Here is a 19,019-nt window from a genome sequence, read left to right as displayed (position 1 = left end):
AATTCATTCTCATTCATTCTCCTACTTTAAGAACTGAGTAATGTTAGGTGATGCAAATATATGTTGGAATGATGGAGATATAAAGTGACATTGGTAATTATTATATGGGTAGAAATCCATTATGAAACACTAGGTGGTTAAGGAAGGTGAGGAAGGTCATGTTGAAGTATTACTTGAAGTCATGTCATGAATAAGATTAACTGAATTAACTGTTCAGTAATTTTTATTTGTCAGGATATCAGCATTTCAGTTAGTTGTAATAAACACATCCATGCTAGAATACACCTGAGCATACAACTGATACGCATGAAGATGTTCAATCGCAATTCAGTGAACAGCTCAGTGTCCAGCTTGTCCTCCGTCTGATACTTGAACAGTCTGTTAGAACGACTAGCAGTTTCGGTCTCAGATCTTTTCATCCGTCTGTCATACTGCTGTGTGATCAGCCCTGATCTCACTACAGCTCCGTGTGATACGGCTTCTTGGCTTTGACCATGTTCTCCTTCACTAGACACCAACACAGAGAAGAGGAAAGGTTAATCAGAAGTCATTACGCCATGACTGATCAGATGAAATTCAGTCGTTTACAATATGACATCATTACTGTAAATTCCTGCATGTTATGGGAGTGTTCATGCTTGGAAGGTGATTTTTTTCAGATTTGAGAATAGATTTCATTTATAACATGTCTTTTCTTAAGCTATAGTAATATAAATATCAAAAACAACAGAATATTGCATTATACACTGCATTATCTGACACTTGGTGCTCCTGAAGGCTCCGCCCATTGGTCCAATCACATCAGAGAGATAGATAGATAGATAGATAGATAGATAGATAGATAGATAGATAGATAGATAGATAGATAGGGTTGGGTCTCAGTCAGCTCCCTAGTTCAGTAGTCAGGACACTGATCAGAAAGTCAGACATTTTAAGAATTATCTGTATCTGTATCTATCTGTATTCCAAAATCCTTGAGCATGAATGTTCAATATGTTCACTATGTTAATGGAAACGATGTCATATATATTTTGAAGCCTCTCAGTTAAAAATGGTGGAAACTCTCAACCAGCTTCATCTACAAATGTATGTAGCTTGGTATCGTTGTTGTAGCTCTGAAATGATTATTTACATTAAGGGATTTTAACTTTAGCATTCAATGCACTGTTCATTTGTGTCTTAACTTAAGTCTAACTTTAGCAAGTTTTATTTTGGCGTAAGTATTTCTACCAGAGATCTGGTGTGTTTAAGAAGAACATGCTAATAGCAGAAACAGATGATCATGCAGGAACGGGCCAGGAATATGCTAGCTTAATTAAAAACTCACAGAAATCCATGTCCCCAGGTTCATAGGTGTACTTGCGGTTGGAGTACTTGCTAATGATGTCGGCGCGCACGGTCAGCGAGGGATCTGGAAAAAAAAACAGAGTTAATAAACAACTTTGTCTGAGATGCTGACTGAAAAAATAAAGTATCTACAATTTGCTTGCTTTTGATATCGATACTTCTGTGACAAATCATTAAGTGAAATATTTTCAAAAGAAGCTCACCAACAAAAAGAATTCTGGGGACATAATAGCCGTCAGGAGCCATATTAGGATCGGAAGTTTCATTCTGAAAATAATATTCAGGCTGGGTTAGTTAGTGAAATGTCCTCAAGAAAGAGTTTCTATGATTTTACACTCACTGGGCACTTTATTAGGAACACCTTTACACTTATTCCTGCATACATTCGTTCTCTAACCAGCCAATCATGAATAATGTTCACATTAACCATCAGAGTGTTGAAAAGTCTCAGTGATCTGGACTGTGGCATGTGTACTGCTTTGAGATGGTGTGGTTTGTGTATTTCTAGAACGGCTGATCACCTGCGATTTTTCACACACACAACAGTTTGTAGAGTTTACTCAGAATGGTGCAATAAAGAAAAAGCATCCAGAGAGCGCTAGTTCTGGTTAGTGTTCCTAAGAACTCACTGATTGTATAAGAGTGAGCTCAAACTCAAAGTGATCACTGATTGTAGGACAGACATGTAATGTAAAACATTACCAGTAAATTGAGCATGATGAAATCTTCTTTGGCCATTTTCTGAATGGATTCGTTCTCCGCAAAAGCCTTTTTCAGATCTTGATAGATAGATAGATAGATAGATAGATAGATAGATAGATAGATAGATAGATAGATAGATAGATAGATAGATAGATAGATAGATAGATAGATAGATAGATAGATAGATAGATACTTTATTCATCCCAAAGGGAAATTCACAAAATTGGTGTACGAATGAAAGAGATAAAAGCATGTAAACAACAATGTACTCCACATACACACACACTATACTATACAGTATACCCTACACTAGTATGCCTTTAAACAGATAGGTGTGATGTAAAGGAAATTCTGTGGCTTTATTATGCTATGGAGGCTTTATCCTAGAAAAATTTCTATCCTGAGAGGAGAGGTCTCTTTCAGGATGATCTTGCCCCCTTATACAGTGGCACGAGGGTTCATTAAATGGCTCGATGACAATGGAAATTATGTAAATCATGTGCAATAACCTTCACAAATCTCAACCCAGTTAAACACATAGGAGATTTTGGACTGTTGTGTTAAGTGGTGTGTTAAGGTCAATGGCTATGTTCTCCACTATGTTCAACACCAACTGAGAGAATTTTTCTCTCTCCAGAGAAGAGAGAAAATAGTGGCCCAGCTCTGTATGTCTGAGTTTCCTTTAAATTATCAACCCACTAATAATTAATACTGTACTCGCACTTATAATACATGATTATCTTCTTCTGATAGTATAGACTATTCATATATTATCTAAATTGCATGTGAACATTTAGATAATGAACAAATATATCAAAAGTTACACACCTTGGCAGTATGGGCAATCTTCTAAGTGATGAATAACCATCAGTGGTTTGTTACTGTAGAGATATAATGAAAAGCACACACACACACACACACACACACACATTAACAGCACTTCATAGTCATCTACAAATATGAGCAAATCCGATCTTAAATCCATATTTAGCGATGCAATAGTGTAACAGCATACCTCTCCTTTGCGTTTTCCAGAGCCTCTTCATATGTCTCTACCCAGTTGATGTCATCCCCCCATCCTTAAACAGGGAAAAATCAGCATGTGCTCAGAATAAACTATCCCTGACCTACTGTTTATCCAAATGAGATCAGATATGATCATCCCACATGTGGTCAAACATGCAGAGATTAAATGTGTGTCTAAGACCTCCATATTAACCTCTAACCTCAATATATTCATTCGTAGCCATGTCTTATAAAAGACTAATCTCTGTGCCACCTCTGTAAAGATTTCTTTATAGATTTTGAAACTTTATATATTCTCTGCAGTGTACATTTCAAAGCTAGAGTCTGTGGTGTTGATCAAAAGTGGTAACTTGAAGTGAAGCAGAACGTCACTACCACAAACCTGTTTTGTTTACAGCTACGAACTAACCAATAATAGTTCAACACTGAAAGACAACTGACGTCATCATTCAGGCATGTTCATTGTATGCCTAGACTTTTTTTGTAAGTAAAGGAATGTTATATGTATAACACATACCGAATTTATCATTATATTGATGTGATTATGCCTGATCTTACCTCTTGAGAGAGTATTGGTTTCTTTTTTTTCCGTTTTCTTTTTCTTCGTCAAGGTCACATCACAGGACAACAGCAGCAGCAACATGTACAGGGACCAGCAGGCCATGATTACTATCTGCAGAGCAAAGTGACAGACATCATTCACATACTGGTATGATTAGTATTGTGTATTCTTCTCTCCGTGGACCATATTGTTTTCACATACATGCATTGTACTATAGCTATTAGACAGGCTTTGTCAAGAGCTGCACAAAAATAGAGTAAGGTACGGCCGAGGTAGCAGTTAGACATGAAAAACTGGTTTAAAGTCACAAACACACAGTTTAAAGAAATCCTTTCCCTGTATTCTTGCATTTTAATTTTATATAAGGTTTCTGAGAGCAATGTGCATTATTGCCAGATCAATACCATGACTTGACAAAGACTACAGGAATTGGTGGCACCATAGTTTCTGTAACGAGGCTTTTGAAATCAATAAATTGATAAAAGTTTCCAGAAGAACTCTGGCATGTTCTCCAAGAAGTTTAGAAAAAACGTACTGGCCAATCAGACTGCAAATACGTCACTGATACTACTATTGCATTTAAAGAAACGCAAAGGGTTATCTCACCAAATATTTATTTTGTTCAATACATTACTGTTTACTGCTCTTTACATTTTTTTTTTAAATGTAGAAATAGTTCATTTTAAATATTACATTTAATATTTAAATATTTATTTTTGACCTCATTATAGTTTTTCAACTTTATTCACACAAGAATTTCGGACAGTAAGGTATAATTATAGAAATACAATTTAGTCTCCTCTTTTCCAGATTAGATTAAGATTTTAAATAAGAGTTAATTTTTGTGTGAATAAAAAAAATAAATAAATAAACGAAAGGAAGGAAAACTTACTGAGAGCGTACGGTGTGATTCAGGCCGATTCTTCACGCCAGTCTGACAGGCTCAACGATCTTGGAGGAGTTCTTATAGTTATTCAACCCACCAGACAGGTCTGACACACAGCTATTGTTCTTCTCCAAACAGAGGAAAGTACAATGCATTGCATTCATAGTTTGACACAAATGTTTCAATGAAATGGAAAATTTTGGTGTTGGCAAAATGTAAGACTGTTGTGCTAGAGAGGGCGTGGTTGAGATGGGGGGTGGGGGAGGGGTTGTGTTGGTGTTGGTGTTGTACCTGAAACCAGTCTCCATCCACAGCTTCCACTCGACCATGCCCCCTTTAATGACTATGTTTAACTATTTAAAGCAGAAATGTGTGACTGTTTCTGTGCATTTGAAATGTGCGATTGTGCTTTAAAAGCTATTTTCCTTCCCATTTTTACATCTACTAATGTAAACACAGTTGTTTACAGTAATGTAAACCCATTTTAATATAGAGCAAATCTTATATTTATTTATTTATTTGTTTGTTTAAAAAAAAAATTTTTTAATTATATCTTATATCTTATATATCTTCTATAGTGCTGTAAAAATCAGGCGTGCGATTTTACAGTTTTCACTGAGACAGAGACAGGAGTCAGAGCTGGAGGTAGCAGAGCTGAAGTTGTTGAGGTTCTCTTTGGAAGTGACACGGTTGGACAGGATTACAGGAACGAGTACATCAAAGGGACGGCTCATGTTGGACGTTTGGGGGACAAAGTTAGAGAGGACAGGTTAAGATGGTTTGGACATGTTCAGAGGAGGGTGACTGAGTATATTGGTAGGAGAATGTTGGACATGGGCCCTGCGATGGACTGGTGACCTGTCCAGGGTGTACCCCTGCCTTTCACCCTATGTGTGCTGGGATAGGCTCCAGCAGACCTCCGTGACCCTAATTAGGAATAAAGCAGGTATAGACAATGGATGGATGGATGGATGTTGGACATGGAGCTGCCAGGCAGGAGGCAAAGAGGAAGGCCAAAGAGGAGGTATATGGATGTAATAAATGAGGATATGAAGCTAGTGGGGAAGTGTTGAGGATGCAGAAGATAGGGATAGGTGGAGAGAGACGATTCACTGTGGCGACCTCTGAAGGGAAAAGCCGGAAGAAGAAGAAGAAGAAGATTGGCAGATATAAAGTGAAATAATTTTGTAAAATAACTAACTAACTAAATAAATGAATGAATGAATGAATGAATGAATGAATGAATGAATGAATGAATCATAACCAAAAAAATCAAAACAAAAAATGTTTGCAAATGTATAATTAAAAATGTGACATTAACTATTTATTTTTAACATTAATTACAGTGAGGTATAATAATAATAATAATAATAATAATAATAATAATAATAATAATAATAATAATAATAATAATAATAATAATAATATTTACCCATGGCCATATTATGAAATATGGCCGTGGGTGAATACATGTAATAATAAATGTAATAAAATTCTTTAAAAATGTATAATTATTGCTGTAAAAAGGATAATATGCAAATTCACCTCCAACTCGGAGTTGATAGTTGTTGCCATGGAGATTCCCTGGGCTTGACAACCATGCAGTTTTGCGCGTGCGCACTCGGGCGCAGTGGAGCATTGTGGGATTGTACGAATATTGACAGGGCAACGAGACGAGCCGAGACGGTTTGGTGTGATTACAAATCTATTATTTTCTTCACAAACATTTCCGAACAGGGACATTAGGCTTGAGCAGCACACGATGAACGGATCGGTGGCCAAAAAGACGCAGGAAACTCTGGGGAAAGTGATAAAGAAACCCCCTCTGACTGAAAAGCTGCTCAGCAAGCCGCCTTTCCGTTACCTGCACGACATAGTGAGCGAGGTGAGTTTCTCCTGGACTCTCACATGTACACTCCAGCTACTTATTCTACTTCTCATTGGGAGCAGAACTAGAAGAATTAACCATAACATTGACTACTGCAGCGTTAGCTAGCTTGTGTGAACTAAACGCGATGTAGCCTTGTAAAGAAAAAGCAGTATATTGTGCTCAGCTAATGTATCGCTATCAAACATCGTCTCGCGCTCTCCTTTGCTTAATTGGGGTATGTGGATTAGCGCGTGCTAAGACAACTCACAAATATCCACAGTGCAGCTAACATGCTAACTAGTGATAAGTTCGAGATAGCTAGCTAGCACGCATATTCTCGGTGGCATCATGAAAAGTTTCACATTTTATTTGTCATGTAGTCATTGTTGGCGGCTTTAAAATAGACTTTGCTGAGCTTCATGGCCCTTGATGTGCTAGTTGGCTATATCAGCTAGCGTCTTTTTTGTTGCTAGGCACCTCTCTGGGCACGGTTATGCAAACAAATAGTTTTCTTCCACCCGTATTCGGTGAAGCCCCGCCTTTTTGCGTTACTAGTGGAAGTAGGAGCTGATTTGCTGCTCTATGATTGACATCTTTGTTGTCCAATTGACGCACGGTTTGTTAGTTCGAGTAATGACTATTAGCCAATCACAACGCAGCAAGCCGCATAAGTCGAAATACAGGTAGGGGTAAAAAAAAAAAATACTCCGACTTAAAAATCTGGTCATTCTTTTATAATCGAGTCAGGTTTCTCTGAGCAGCAAACTGTACTTTATCCTGGACCCAGATTCTATACCACAGGGCAGCATGAACACACTTAAGGGTCATTTAGAGTAGGCAGTTCACCAAGCAGCATGTTATGTAGTGGTTGGAGGAAACCAGAGATCCTCCATGGAATCCACACGGACACAGGAAGAACCTGAGAAATATCACACAGTGTGTTACCGGAGCTCAGGATCGAACCAGGGACACTGGAGCTGTGAGGTAGCAATGCTACCCACTGCATCACTGTGCTACGTCCCACGAGTAGTATATAATCATAATACTGTATCAAATACAATAGAAAAAACTGGAGCGTTCAAACCACACAGAAAACTGAATGCTGAGGAAAGGAAAGAATGGAAGCTCCTCTTCCTCTTAATGCACAAAAATAATGTAAAAACCTGACAATGTACAGAAACCTCTTCTTGTTTTCACTGATATCATTATTCTGGGTTTAGATGTAAGAACACTGCACGTCTGTGGAAAAAAACATTTGAGTATTTGTGTGTTCAGTAGCTGTAGTCTAAATCTATCCTTCATTTTCTCCTCTGTCAGGTAATCCGCACCACTGGCTTCATGAAAGGCCTTTATGGTGAAGCAGAGATGAAGTCAGACAATGTAAAGGTGAGTACTTAAATTTCAGATGCCAACTTTTACATATTTTGCGTACGGGTTCTACAGTTTAACATCACAGTACACTACAGTATGAGTTATCACTCACAAATACGGCTTTTTCATTTCAGTAAAACGACAGATGAGCCATATGAATGACATATAAATCTGGAATGATTGATAGGTGCTCTCAGGCATGTTAAATATTCCATTATTAACCCATATCCTGGAAGCCGCGCCCCCTCACCCAACTCATATTAGCAATGTTTTGGCTAATGATCTTGTGCTTGACTTTCTTAATTAATGAGCACTATTAAACATTATGATGCAGCAGTATTATAGAAGATATCTGTAAAAGTATAATATTGAAAATGTGCTGGTTTTTTTAAGCATTATACTACAGTCCCTCCATCAGTGGGACTACACACTTCCTGAAGTACAAGGTGGTCTTTGTTTTGTACTTATTTCAATCTAGTAATTAATCAGTCGTTAATCCGTTCATATCCAGCATGATAAATGAGATAAATGATGATAAAGGATATCCAGAATGCATCTCCAGAATTTCTGTTGTTGATGAGAAAGAACAGAGGAAAAAAGGCACACTGGTTCGATCTCACAGGAAGTCTGTGGTAACTCAGTAACCACCCTTTGCAACCGCAGTAAGCAGAAGAGCATCCCATAATGCACGATGAACTTAGATTAATGTGTGTTACATCATGTTCCACTCCTGTCAGCCGAGAACAGGAATCTAAAGACACAGTGGACACGGGCTCATCGAAACATAACTGAATTTGATGAACACGTCTTGATTTGGTGTCGGACAGGAGGAGGTGTAAAAATTCAAGCAGCCACTAATAAGCTGACACAGGAACCCTGAAAAAAGAAAGCGCTAGAGAGATAAAGAACCGATGACGTGAGATAAACTCGTTCACACCCGATCTCTTTTGAAAACGCCATGACGTGCGAAAGGAACCGAATCCTTTGATGCTACAGCATGCATAATGGATGCTCCCTCCAGTACACACGCATGACTAAAGGGCTTCAGCCTGCAGTCTGGGGGATTCAGTGATGCTCAGCAGATTTTATTTGACCCTTCAGATACTCTTCTATGATTAAATATCCAGTCAGATATAATCGAACTCTAAACTCTATGCCCTGTAGTAGGTAATAATGACTCATGATTAATAACGTCTGCTGTCTGTGATGCGTGGCTAAGCTGATTACCAGCCGGCTGAATTATAATCGACTCTTAATGGGAACATGGACAATTGCACCGTATCATAATATACGGCCCATTTACAGCACACTCTAGAGAACCCAGTTCAGACCATACATAATTATACGTCTTAATGCGGATAGATGATGCTAAGATTAATGCGTACATTACAAATCTATTTATTCTACTAATACAAATATGCCATTGTGACACAGTTGTAGAGATAGATTATCTCACTATCGTGTGTTCTTTCTTTTTTCCTTTCTTTTTGCTGTGTAGGATAAAGAGTCGAAGATAGCGTTCCTCCAGAAGGCCATAGACGTTGTGATGCTGGTGAGTGGGGAACCCGTGGCTGCAAAGCCTGCACGGATAGTGGCTGGCCATGAACCCGAGAAAACCAACGAGCTGCTCCAGACCATTGCCAAGTGCTGCCTCAACAAGGTCAGGATGAAATGGCATCTGATTGCAAGGAACTCACTTTAGCATCTCTACAGGCTTTTAGTAATCAGTTGAAGGGAATGACGCATATATATTTAAAAGTCTGGAACTGTAATGGGTTATTTTATAAAAAGAGTGAGAGATAAATCAAGGCCAAATGTCTCAAGAGAGTGTTGTGATGCTCACTATCGTTTTTAGATAGGGTTGAATGGCAGCCTAGACTATCTGGTCAAAAATTTGTCAGTGGACATCTGACCATCACATCCATATGTGGGCCTGTGAGCTGTTGATCCAAAGTTTAAAAACACACAATTGTACAGAATGTATGAATTTCTATGCTGTAGCAGTACAAATTCTCCTCATTGGAAGCAAGAGACCCAAACCTGTTCCTGCATGACACTGCCTCTGTGTACAATGTGAGCTCCATGAAGACATGGCTTGCCAAGGTTAGAGTTCAACAATCACCTTTGTGTTGGTTGAATTGTACACTGACTGCACCCCCAGGCCTCCTCAACTGACATCAGTGCCTGATCTCGTTAGTGCTTTAGGGGCTGAATGGGCAAGCCACACTCCCAAATCTAGTGCAAAGCCTTCCCAGTTATTATAACAGCAGAGAGGGAACAATCAGGAACAAGCTGCTCAACAGGTGCATGTGGGTGTAACAGCCAGGTGTCCACATACTTTTGGCCATCGCATACAGTTACGGTTTAGCATTTACACTTTTATCGCTCACTTTTATGACTGTTAAGCTAAAACAGCAGTCCCACAGAAATAAAATGCACTGAGGGGGAATTGACACGTGCTTCTGGTAGCAGTTATTTTTACTCCTGAGATTATCTAGATGAACTACATTAACAAGCCTCCATCTTGTGAGGAAACAGAAACAGGGGGCAGAACTGTGGGCTCTTTGCTGGAGGCAAAAATGGAGTAGCTGCTGAGTGTTAACCACCTAATTATTAACTTCCACCAGACATTTTTCTCACTGATTTCTTATTGTTGCTTGGTGCTGAGCAATAAAACCATTTCCGTCAAGGATCAGTAAAGTTGTCTATGTGTTTATCTGTCTGTCTGTCTGTTTATCTGTCTGTCTTTTTGTCTGTCTGTCTGTCTATATATCTACTAATCTGTCTGTGTGTCTGTCTGTCTCTCTGTCTATATATCTATTTGTCTGTCTGTTTGTCTGTCTGCCTACCTATCTATTTATGTTTGTCTGTCTGTCTGTCTATTTATTTGCCTGTCTGTCTATCTATTTATCTGTTTGTCTGTCTGTCTGTCTACCTATTTATCTCCTCTGCGCACGATAGTCCAGGACACTTTGGGCTCCAGGATACTCCTGCTTCATCGATGCTCAATGTATTTGTTTTATTTTCCTGTAATAGCATGACATGAAGTGATTACTTACTTCCTTTTTTTATTTTTTATTTTATTTATTTATTTATTTATTTATTTATTTATTTATTTATTTATTTATTTATTTTTTATCTAAATGATGTTTGTCCTGGTATTCATCACTGTTTTCAGGTTTGTTGTTGAATATGAATTCTTAGAAATTCTTGGCCAGTGCACATCATGATTAAGTTGAATAAACTCACCCACTTAAGTGGTTTATTCTTCTATCATTTTAATCTATGAAATTAAAACTGTATTAATTTATTTATTACCCAAATAACGTACAATATGTTTGTTTTTTTGACCGACAAACCTATAGAATGAAATGGACTTGATCATGACGTTATTTTCTGCTTGTGTTTTAAACCCCAGTATGATATGAAATTATAATCTGTGCTTCTACACCATCTGTGATGCAGCTTTCCAGCGATGAGGCTGTAAGACACGTCCTGGCTGGAGATAAAGTGGACCTAAAGGGGAAAGCCAGCACCTCCAGGTCCCAGGGCAAGGAGAACAGAGAAGTAAGACACTGATGTTTGCAGACATTGTAAGCCCAGAGATCCCTAATATCTTCGTGCTTGTGTCACCTCTACGCTATGGGATAATGAGTGCTATATATAATTGGATTGATGTAGGTACTGCTGCGTACATGGTACCGTGCAGCTAATCGGTAATTTGCAAGTTGTGATAGGGTCATTTCCTAGCTCAGCATGTTCTTTGTGTAAAGTGAGAAAAAACAAGGATGCTACCATTAGCACACATCGTCTGTTTGTTTTGTGAGAAGTCATAAAGCACATAAAAAGCTACTTCGACTGCACTTTTACAGTTATAAGCCTGCTTGGATATTGGTACTGTTCGTTTAAACATTCAAGCACAATCAGAGGCTATTAGCATGTAGCCAACTAACATTAGTGATAACTCTACTGACCCTATTGATGATTTCCTTCTCAAAGAGAGGTTAGTATAGTCATTGTTTAAGATTTAACCAAGCTCTGTATGTTCAAGATTCAGCGGGTCAAGAGGCTTTAATTGTCATTTCAGCTATATACAGTCGATGCAGTATACAGGGAAATGAAACAACGTTTCTCTAGGACCCTGGTGCTACATGAAGACCCAGAGCTTCATGAGATATTACATAGCTAAAGGCCTAAAGAGTAAAAATAAATTAGCCTGTGCATGAGTGCAGCCTTGTGCAAGCAGTGAAAGACAAGAGACAGTGCAAACAGACAATACTCTACAAGACAGATACAAGATAAATACCTACAGATGATGACCAGGATACAGTCAGTTTGGTGTGCAAAACAGTTGTAGCAGCATTAAAAAATGATGTTGTTGTTGTTCTTTCGGCTGCTCCCTGTTCGGGTCACCAGAGCGGAGCATTTGGCCCGCATGTTTCGATTTGGCACAGGTTTTATGCCGGACGCCCTTTCTGACGCAACCCTCCCATTTCATCTACACACTGACGTAGAGCGAGGTTTGCTGATGGCTTTGCTTTTGATATTTTGCAGGAAAAGATTAAAGAGACCACTGCGAACACTGAGCAGAAAGACCCAGACCAACCGAAGGACCAGGAGAGCAGGAGGAGAAGCGAGAAAGAACCGAGACACCGAGATGGCGAGAGGACCGAGAAAGCCCGGGAGAGAGACAGGACAAAGGACAGAGATCGGGATAAAGACAAAAGCCGCGATCGGGATAAAGAAAAAGTCAGAGAGGGAGACAGAGGTAAAGAGAAAGATCGTGACAGAGACAACGAGAAGGACAGAGATAGAGACAGAGACCAAGAGAAAGAGAAGACCCGGGACAGAGACAGAGATAGGATCAAGGACAGAGAACGGGAGAAAAACAGAGAGAGAGACTCCCACAAAGACAGAGAACGAGTACGGGACAAAGACAGAGAGCGGGAGCGGGACAGGCGAAGAGACAGAGAGAGAGGGCTTCAGAGAGAGAGCGAAGAAAAGAAAAAGGAGAAAACTGAGAAAAAGGTCAGTCTCTGTAACTCATTATGCACAACATTGTGTTCATGTACACTGAGTCAGAAGGTTTTCAACACACCATATTAACATTTCTGCAAGTTAAATATTAAAAATATTCAAACATCTTAAGAAATTGGTAAGCATGAACTGAGAAATGGGTCTAAGAGGTTAGTATTAAACATTTCTGAATCCCATCATGCTTTGTTTTCACAGACCCGAGCTGCAGAGGAAGTGAACAAGCAAAAACCTCCCCCAGAGGAACTGAACAGAAATCACAAAGTCGAGTCAGGGGAGGTAAATTGCAATTCGGAGTGTAAGACTTAAACACTAGTCTTACCATGCAGAGTTTCTCTGTCCAGTGCAATATATTTTCCTCTTCTACATTGTTTCATACACCGATCAGGCATAACATTATGACTACCTGTCTAATATTGTGTTGGTTCTCCTTTTGCTGCCAAAACAGCCCTGACCCGTCATGCACTGTGTGTTCTGACACCTTTCTATCAAAACCAGCATTAACTTCTTCAGCAGTTTGAGCAACAGTAGCTTGTCTGTTACCTGTGCTCCTTCCTTGGACCACTTTTGATAGATACTGACCACTGCAGACCAGGAACACCCCACAAGAGCTGCAGTTTTGGAGATGCTCTGATCCAGTGGTCTAGCCATCACAATTTGGCCCTTCGTCAAACTCGCTCAAATCCTTACACTTGTCCATTTTTCCTGCTTCTAACACATCAACTTTGAGGACAAAATGTTCACTTGCTGCCTAATATATCCCACCCACTAACAGGTGCCATGATGATGAGATAATCAGTGTTACTCACTTCACCTCTCAGTGATCATAATGTTATGCCTGATCAGTGTATTTTGGGGTGGACAATATGGATAAAATTTCATAACACAACACATTTAAACAACGTGTTATCCATACATCGTGATTTTATAGGTTAGTTAACAAACTGCCAAAAAAAGTTGAGTGCATGCAAGAAAAATATATTTAGAAAATTTATATTAATACTGAAAAGGAGTACTGAAAAGGAGTAATACTGAAAAATAATTAAAATATTACATTTTATTAAAACTTAAAACAGCACAAGTTTGCTAAAAAAATAAAAATAAAAAATGTATAAAAATATATCATGATCTCCAGAATATCTCATAAAATATATTGACATTATTGTTCATGATTTCAGTATTATATTTGTCATATTATAACCATACCTACTTTCAAGATCCAGTGTGAAACAAAAGGATATTTTATATAGAATTTTATAGAAATATTATTAATATTTGTTTATTAAGGACTGTGCATGTTGAGATGCTTCTCTACATGTTTTATTAGTTCACTGCTTTATCTGTTAGAGCTGGAGAACGTTACAGAGAATTTCTTTCAGGATCAAGATTTCATGTCATGGAGCTGCAGTGACTCACTATAATGTCTCACATCTCTATTTTTTTATCTCTTTACTCCTCAAGACTGAAAGAGATGACCTAGATGAGGTACATTTAGTTTTTGCTTTATAAGTTGTGGCTTGGCTTTGTGTGTTTCTTGAGTGTCCTGTATTTCTGGAACTATGTGTATGTAGTAGTAGATGACAGTGTTGAGGTAAGCTTTATAGTTTGGGCTTGCTGAGGTGAAAAATGAATTCTGTTCACAGTAAAAAAAAAAAAAAAAAAAGAGAGAGACTGGAAGGCAAGGTGTTAGAGAAAAGATGCACACAGGGGCGTGCTTTCTGGGTGGAAGGGATATTATTCTTCCTCTCATTTGCCAATCATTGTTAGACTAGCCAATCAGGGGGCGTCTGTGAGCTCATATATGTGGAAGAGGGCAGCTTATCGTTTACATTCATGCCGTTTAAGCATATCCTTATCCTTAGCTTTCACACAAACTGATATGAATATGGAAGAAAAGAATGTGCTTCATGCATAGTGGTCATGTTGTAGGCTGATTATAGAGTAGTGTGTTTATGAGTGGACTTGATTAGCATATTTGTGTGTGTCCTGCTTTTCCTCCCAAGGTGCCTGAGGATAAAGACGATGAGGTATTTCGCCGGTCCTCTTCAGTAAACAGGCATTGTGTAGAGTAGTGGCCTGTTTCTGAGTTTCAGAAGTAGTACTCTGACAGTGTGATTTCTGTTGGGTAGCAGATTGCTTTACATGACTACAGAGGTGTTTTTTTTTTTTTTTTTGTCCAGACCACCAAAGAGAACCAGCTAAGTACAGGCTTTATATCTTACTGACTACAATAATCAGTTCAGCATGAAGTTTAAGTTATGTACATTAATCCTATGTCATATTAGCTAATAATGCCTAAATTGTAGCCATGATTACAGCCTGATTTCTAAAGCTACGTGCACCGATCTCTGCAGCTTGGCTGTACTATGAAATCACCATTAGTAATTCCTACTACTGGTTGCCATGGTAATAATATTTATCAGTATTCATCACTCTTTTTGACAACAAATCCTTTTTCTTGTCTCTGAAATGAAACATTCTGCAGGGAGACCTTAAATCTAAAATTCTGCAGTGTGTATATGCATCATATAATACAAGATGAAGGAGAAGCATCGTTTGCTCTTTACCACAGATCACATGCACTCGACCGTCTTCACTCCCATTGCTGACGGCTGTACTGACTCACTCCATCTTGGCATAACCTTAAGCGTTTCTCAACTCGATGGATGTCATGACAATGGACACACCCACATGTAGCCATTGTATCTGTGAACGTAGTTTAATCCATACATCTGTACCTCCTCAAATCCACCTTCAGTACAGAGCACACACCTTTACACCCACATGCCGATAATCACTTAGTCATACATCTAAGCAAAATAAGGGTGTATACACTCAGTACACGCATGAGTGGTTTTAAAAGCTTCATTGTTTAACATATTTGACAGTTAATGAAATACTGAGGTATAACACAGCCTTGTTTCATTTCTTATAATAAGCTCAGGGATGAGCTTTTCACAGAGCTCCATTACTTTGAGCATTTCCCCCTTTTGTGCTAGTTCTCACCCTCTTTTTGGTCAATATTTGTCTACTTTCCGTGAGAAGCCAGATTTTTACAAACTGAAACCAAAACCTCACCGATTGGGTGATTGATGCTCTCATATATCCAGCTGTACAGCTGTTCATCAGGATCAACCAGTCGTTCTGCATATGTTAGGATTTGTCCAAATATGGGTTTGTTCACAGTTTGCTTAAAAGGAATAGACAGCTTAGCTAAACCTGTATTTTATTCAAGTGTGCCTTCTTGCTTGAGGTATTATTGTAATACTATATAAAACTTTTGCTATATAAATAGTTCATATTGGCTGTATTATCAGAATCTAGCATCAGTAGAGGTTTCTTTAAATAAGAGTAGTGACCTGAGCTGTGCTGTGCAATCGATGGTGGTCTGGTCATGCTAAGATGCTGCCTAGTTTCAATTAGTTTTTATTTTCTTTTATTTTTAGAAGTGTGTGAGCATCGTGTTAAAAGGATGTATTGTGTTTAAGCTACAGTCTCTTTTGTTTTCACATAGCCGTCAGAGGCTTCTCCACACCAGGTAATTACTGCAGCTTCCTCTCCCAAAGGATATTTTTCAACACTTTTCTGAAACTGATCTTCTTAGAGTGTTTTAGTTTAGGACTGAACACTTCCATTTCCTCTTCCTTATGGATTCTCTGCTCAGTTTGGTGATGGTGTCATTATATTTTCACACAGATAATTTCCTTACAAACTGGGATAGATTTTATACGTTGTTGTTGTTTTTTTCCTGAGCTGAATTTTTGCAGAGTAGGACAACAAATTGTTTTTCTTATTCAGGTTTAATTAATTAAATTATTTCTTGCATTAGTGTTTCCTTCTGTGATAGAAAAATATCAGCGAGAATCAAGGGGAAGGTGTACAAGACAGTGGTGAGACCGGCCATGCTGTATGGTTTAGAGGCAGTGTCGCTGAGGAAGAGGCAATAGGCAGAGCTGGAGGTAGCAGAGCTGAAGATGTTGAGGTTCTCTTTGGGAGTGACAAGGTTGGACAGGATTAGGAATGAGTACATCAGTGGGATGGCTCATGTTGGACGTTTGGGGGACAAAGTTAGAGAGGACAGGTTAAGATGGTTTGGACATGAGGGAGAGTGAGTATCAGAGGTGGACGAAGTACACAACTTCCTTACTTGAGTGAAAGTACAAATACTACTGGTCGAACATTACTCCATTACAAGTAAAAGTTGTAAAGACAGATTTTTACTTAAGTAAAAGTATAGAAGTACTTGTTTTTAAAAGTACTTAAGTATCAAAAGTAAATGTCAACGCATTGTTTTATTATTGTTGCATTGTTGTATGCAATACTTACAGTACCTTTTGTAGCAACCTAGCAACCTTATTTCTTGAAATTGTGACTATGGCTTACAGATAAGGAAAACTCAAAATTCTGTGTCTCAGAAAATTAGAATATTACATAAGATCAATAAAAAAAGGATATTTCAAACAGAAATGTCAGACTTCTGAAAAGTATGTTCGTTTCTATACACTCAATACTTGGTTGGTCCTTTTGCATGAATTACTGCATCAGTGCGGCGTGGTATGGAGGCAATCAGCCTGTGGCACTGCTCAGGTGTAATGGAAGCCCAGGTTGCTTTGATAGCAGCCTTCAGGTCATCTGCATTGTTGGGTCTGGTGTCTCTCATCTTCCTCTTGACAATACCCCATAGACTCTCTATAGGGTTCAGGTCAGGCAAGTTTGCTGGCCAATCAAGCACAGTAACACCATGGTCATTGAATCAGCTTTTGGTACCTTTGGCGTTGTGGGCAGGTGCCAAGTCCTGCTGGAAAATGAAATCAGCATCTCCATAAAGCTTGTCAGCAGAAGGAAGCATGAAGTGCTCTAAGATTTCCTGGTAGATGGCTGCGTTGACTGTGGACTTCAGAAAACACAGTGGACCAACACCAGCAGATGACATGGCAGCCCAAATCACTGACTGTGGAAACTTCACACTGGACTTCAAGCAACATGGATTCTGTGCCTCTCCACTTGTCCTCCAGACTCTGGGACCTTGATTTTCAAATGAAATGCAAAACTTACTTTCATCTGATCCACAGCCCAGGTAAGACGCTTCTGGCGTTGTCTCTGGTCCAGGAGTGGCTTGACATGAGGAATGCGACATTTGTAGGCCATGTCTAGGATTCGTCTGTGCGTAGTGGCTCTTGATGCGCTGACCCCAGCCTCAGTCCACTTCTTGTGAAGCTCCCCCAAATTCTTGAATGGATTTTGCCTGACAATCCTCTCAAGGCTGCGGTTATCCCTTTTGCTGGTGCACCTTCTCCTACCACACTTTTTCCTTCCACTCAACTTTCTATGAATATGCTTGGATACAGCACTCTGTGAACAACCAGCTTCAAAATTACCTTTTGTGGCTTACCCTCCTTGTGGGGGGTGTCAACGACTGTCTTCTGGACAACTGTCAAGTCAGCAGTCTTCCCCATGATTGTGTAGCCTACTGACCCAGACTGAGAGACCATTTAAAAGCTCAGGAAACCTTTGCAGGTGTTTTGAGGTAATTAGCTGATTAGGGTGCGACACCATGACTTTCCAATATTGAACTTTTTCACAATATTCTAATTCTCTGAGACACAGAATTTTGGGTTTTCCTTATCTGTAAGCCATAATCATCACAATTTCAAGAAATAAAGGCTTGAAATATTTCACTCTATGTGTAATGGATCTATATAATCTATGGGTTTCACTTTCTGAACTGAGTGACAAAAAATATTGACCTTTTTCATGATATTCTAAATTTTGAGATGTACCTGTACACATCTATGTGTATCCACTCATGCACATTTCAATCAAATGGTCTGTAAATGAAGACTGGTCAGGAAAAAAAAATCTAACCTGCTTTAAAACCCAGCTACACAACTGTAGCTGTACAACCACCCAACAGCAACACTGTTTTAACAAAGAGTTATATATATTTCCACAATTCATTTACATCGTTTTAATATGCATTTACACCATTGTCCAGGCTCCTCCCTCCTGTGTGCAATGTGTTGTGGGCAATATTACCCATTAGAGTGTGCATTGTTCTGCACTTTGAATTTCTACTGGAAGTAGTAGACCATCCAGGAATTTTTGGAATACTCTTTTCAGTATACTACGATTTGGGGCATAATAATTCTATTTTTGAATACTATTTAGGACACATAGTATGAGAATTTGGACACATATTCAGCATACGTTTTTGTGTGTTA

General features: G+C 38.9%; 2 protein-coding genes across 12 annotated transcripts in view; one reads left to right on the top strand and one right to left on the bottom strand.

Moving 5' to 3' along the window:
• Positions 1-201: 201 nt before the first annotated feature.
• agr1 (anterior gradient 1) lies at positions 202-4,683 on the bottom strand. Its single transcript, XM_058391001.1, has 8 exons — positions 4,530-4,683; positions 3,634-3,748; positions 3,065-3,128; positions 2,878-2,930; positions 2,050-2,126; positions 1,551-1,614; positions 1,328-1,411; positions 202-507 (listed from the first exon to the last, which is right to left on the bottom strand). The coding sequence occupies exons 2-8, from the start codon at positions 3,737-3,739 to the stop codon at positions 458-460; spliced, it is 498 nt and encodes a 165-aa protein (XP_058246984.1). The 5' UTR covers positions 3,740-3,748; positions 4,530-4,683; the 3' UTR covers positions 202-457.
• Positions 4,684-6,145: 1,462 nt separating this feature from the next.
• Positions 6,146-19,019, top strand: part of traf3ip1 (TNF receptor-associated factor 3 interacting protein 1) — a 29,985-nt gene continuing 17,111 nt past the window's right edge. For 4 of the 11 annotated variants that reach the window (XM_058392365.1, XM_058392364.1, XM_058392363.1 and 1 more), the window contains exons 1-9: positions 6,146-6,408; positions 7,711-7,779; positions 9,263-9,424; positions 11,230-11,331; positions 12,319-12,792; positions 12,997-13,077; positions 14,260-14,283; positions 14,802-14,825; positions 16,313-16,336. In XM_058392365.1, coding sequence (XP_058248348.1) covers positions 6,286-6,408; positions 7,711-7,779; positions 9,263-9,424; positions 11,230-11,331; positions 12,319-12,792; positions 12,997-13,077; positions 14,260-14,283; positions 14,802-14,825; positions 16,313-16,336 — 1,083 coding nt within the window. In that variant the 5' untranslated portion in view covers positions 6,146-6,285. The remainder of the gene's footprint in view (positions 6,409-7,710; positions 7,780-9,262; positions 9,425-11,229; positions 11,332-12,318; positions 12,793-12,996; positions 13,078-14,259; positions 14,284-14,801; positions 14,826-16,312; positions 16,337-19,019) is intronic. The other 7 variants (XM_058392373.1, XM_058392372.1, XM_058392370.1 and 4 more) reach the window with 3 other exon arrangements.

The sequence above is a fragment of the Hemibagrus wyckioides genome, linkage group LG06, assembly GCF_019097595.1.
Source record: "Hemibagrus wyckioides isolate EC202008001 linkage group LG06, SWU_Hwy_1.0, whole genome shotgun sequence".
NCBI classification, from domain to species: domain Eukaryota; kingdom Metazoa; phylum Chordata; class Actinopteri; order Siluriformes; family Bagridae; genus Hemibagrus; species Hemibagrus wyckioides.
The sequence above is the reverse complement of the archived record's forward strand: the minus strand, read 5'-3'. Positions and strand labels throughout refer to the sequence as shown.

Bases quoted from the DNA above. Each gene is read 5' to 3' on its own strand.
- agr1 (XM_058391001.1), bottom strand. From the start codon at position 3,739: ATGGCCTGCTGGTCCCTGTACATGTTGCTGCTGCTGTTGTCCTGTGAT. The intron at 1,412-1,550 runs GTGAGCTTCTTT...TTTTTTTTCCAG, and splicing joins CCCCAGAATTCTTTTTGTTG to ATCCCTCGCTGACCGTGCGC. The intron at 508-1,327 runs GTGAGTTTTTAA...GTTGGTGTCTAG, and splicing joins ACCTGGGGACATGGATTTCT to TGAAGGAGAACATGGTCAAA.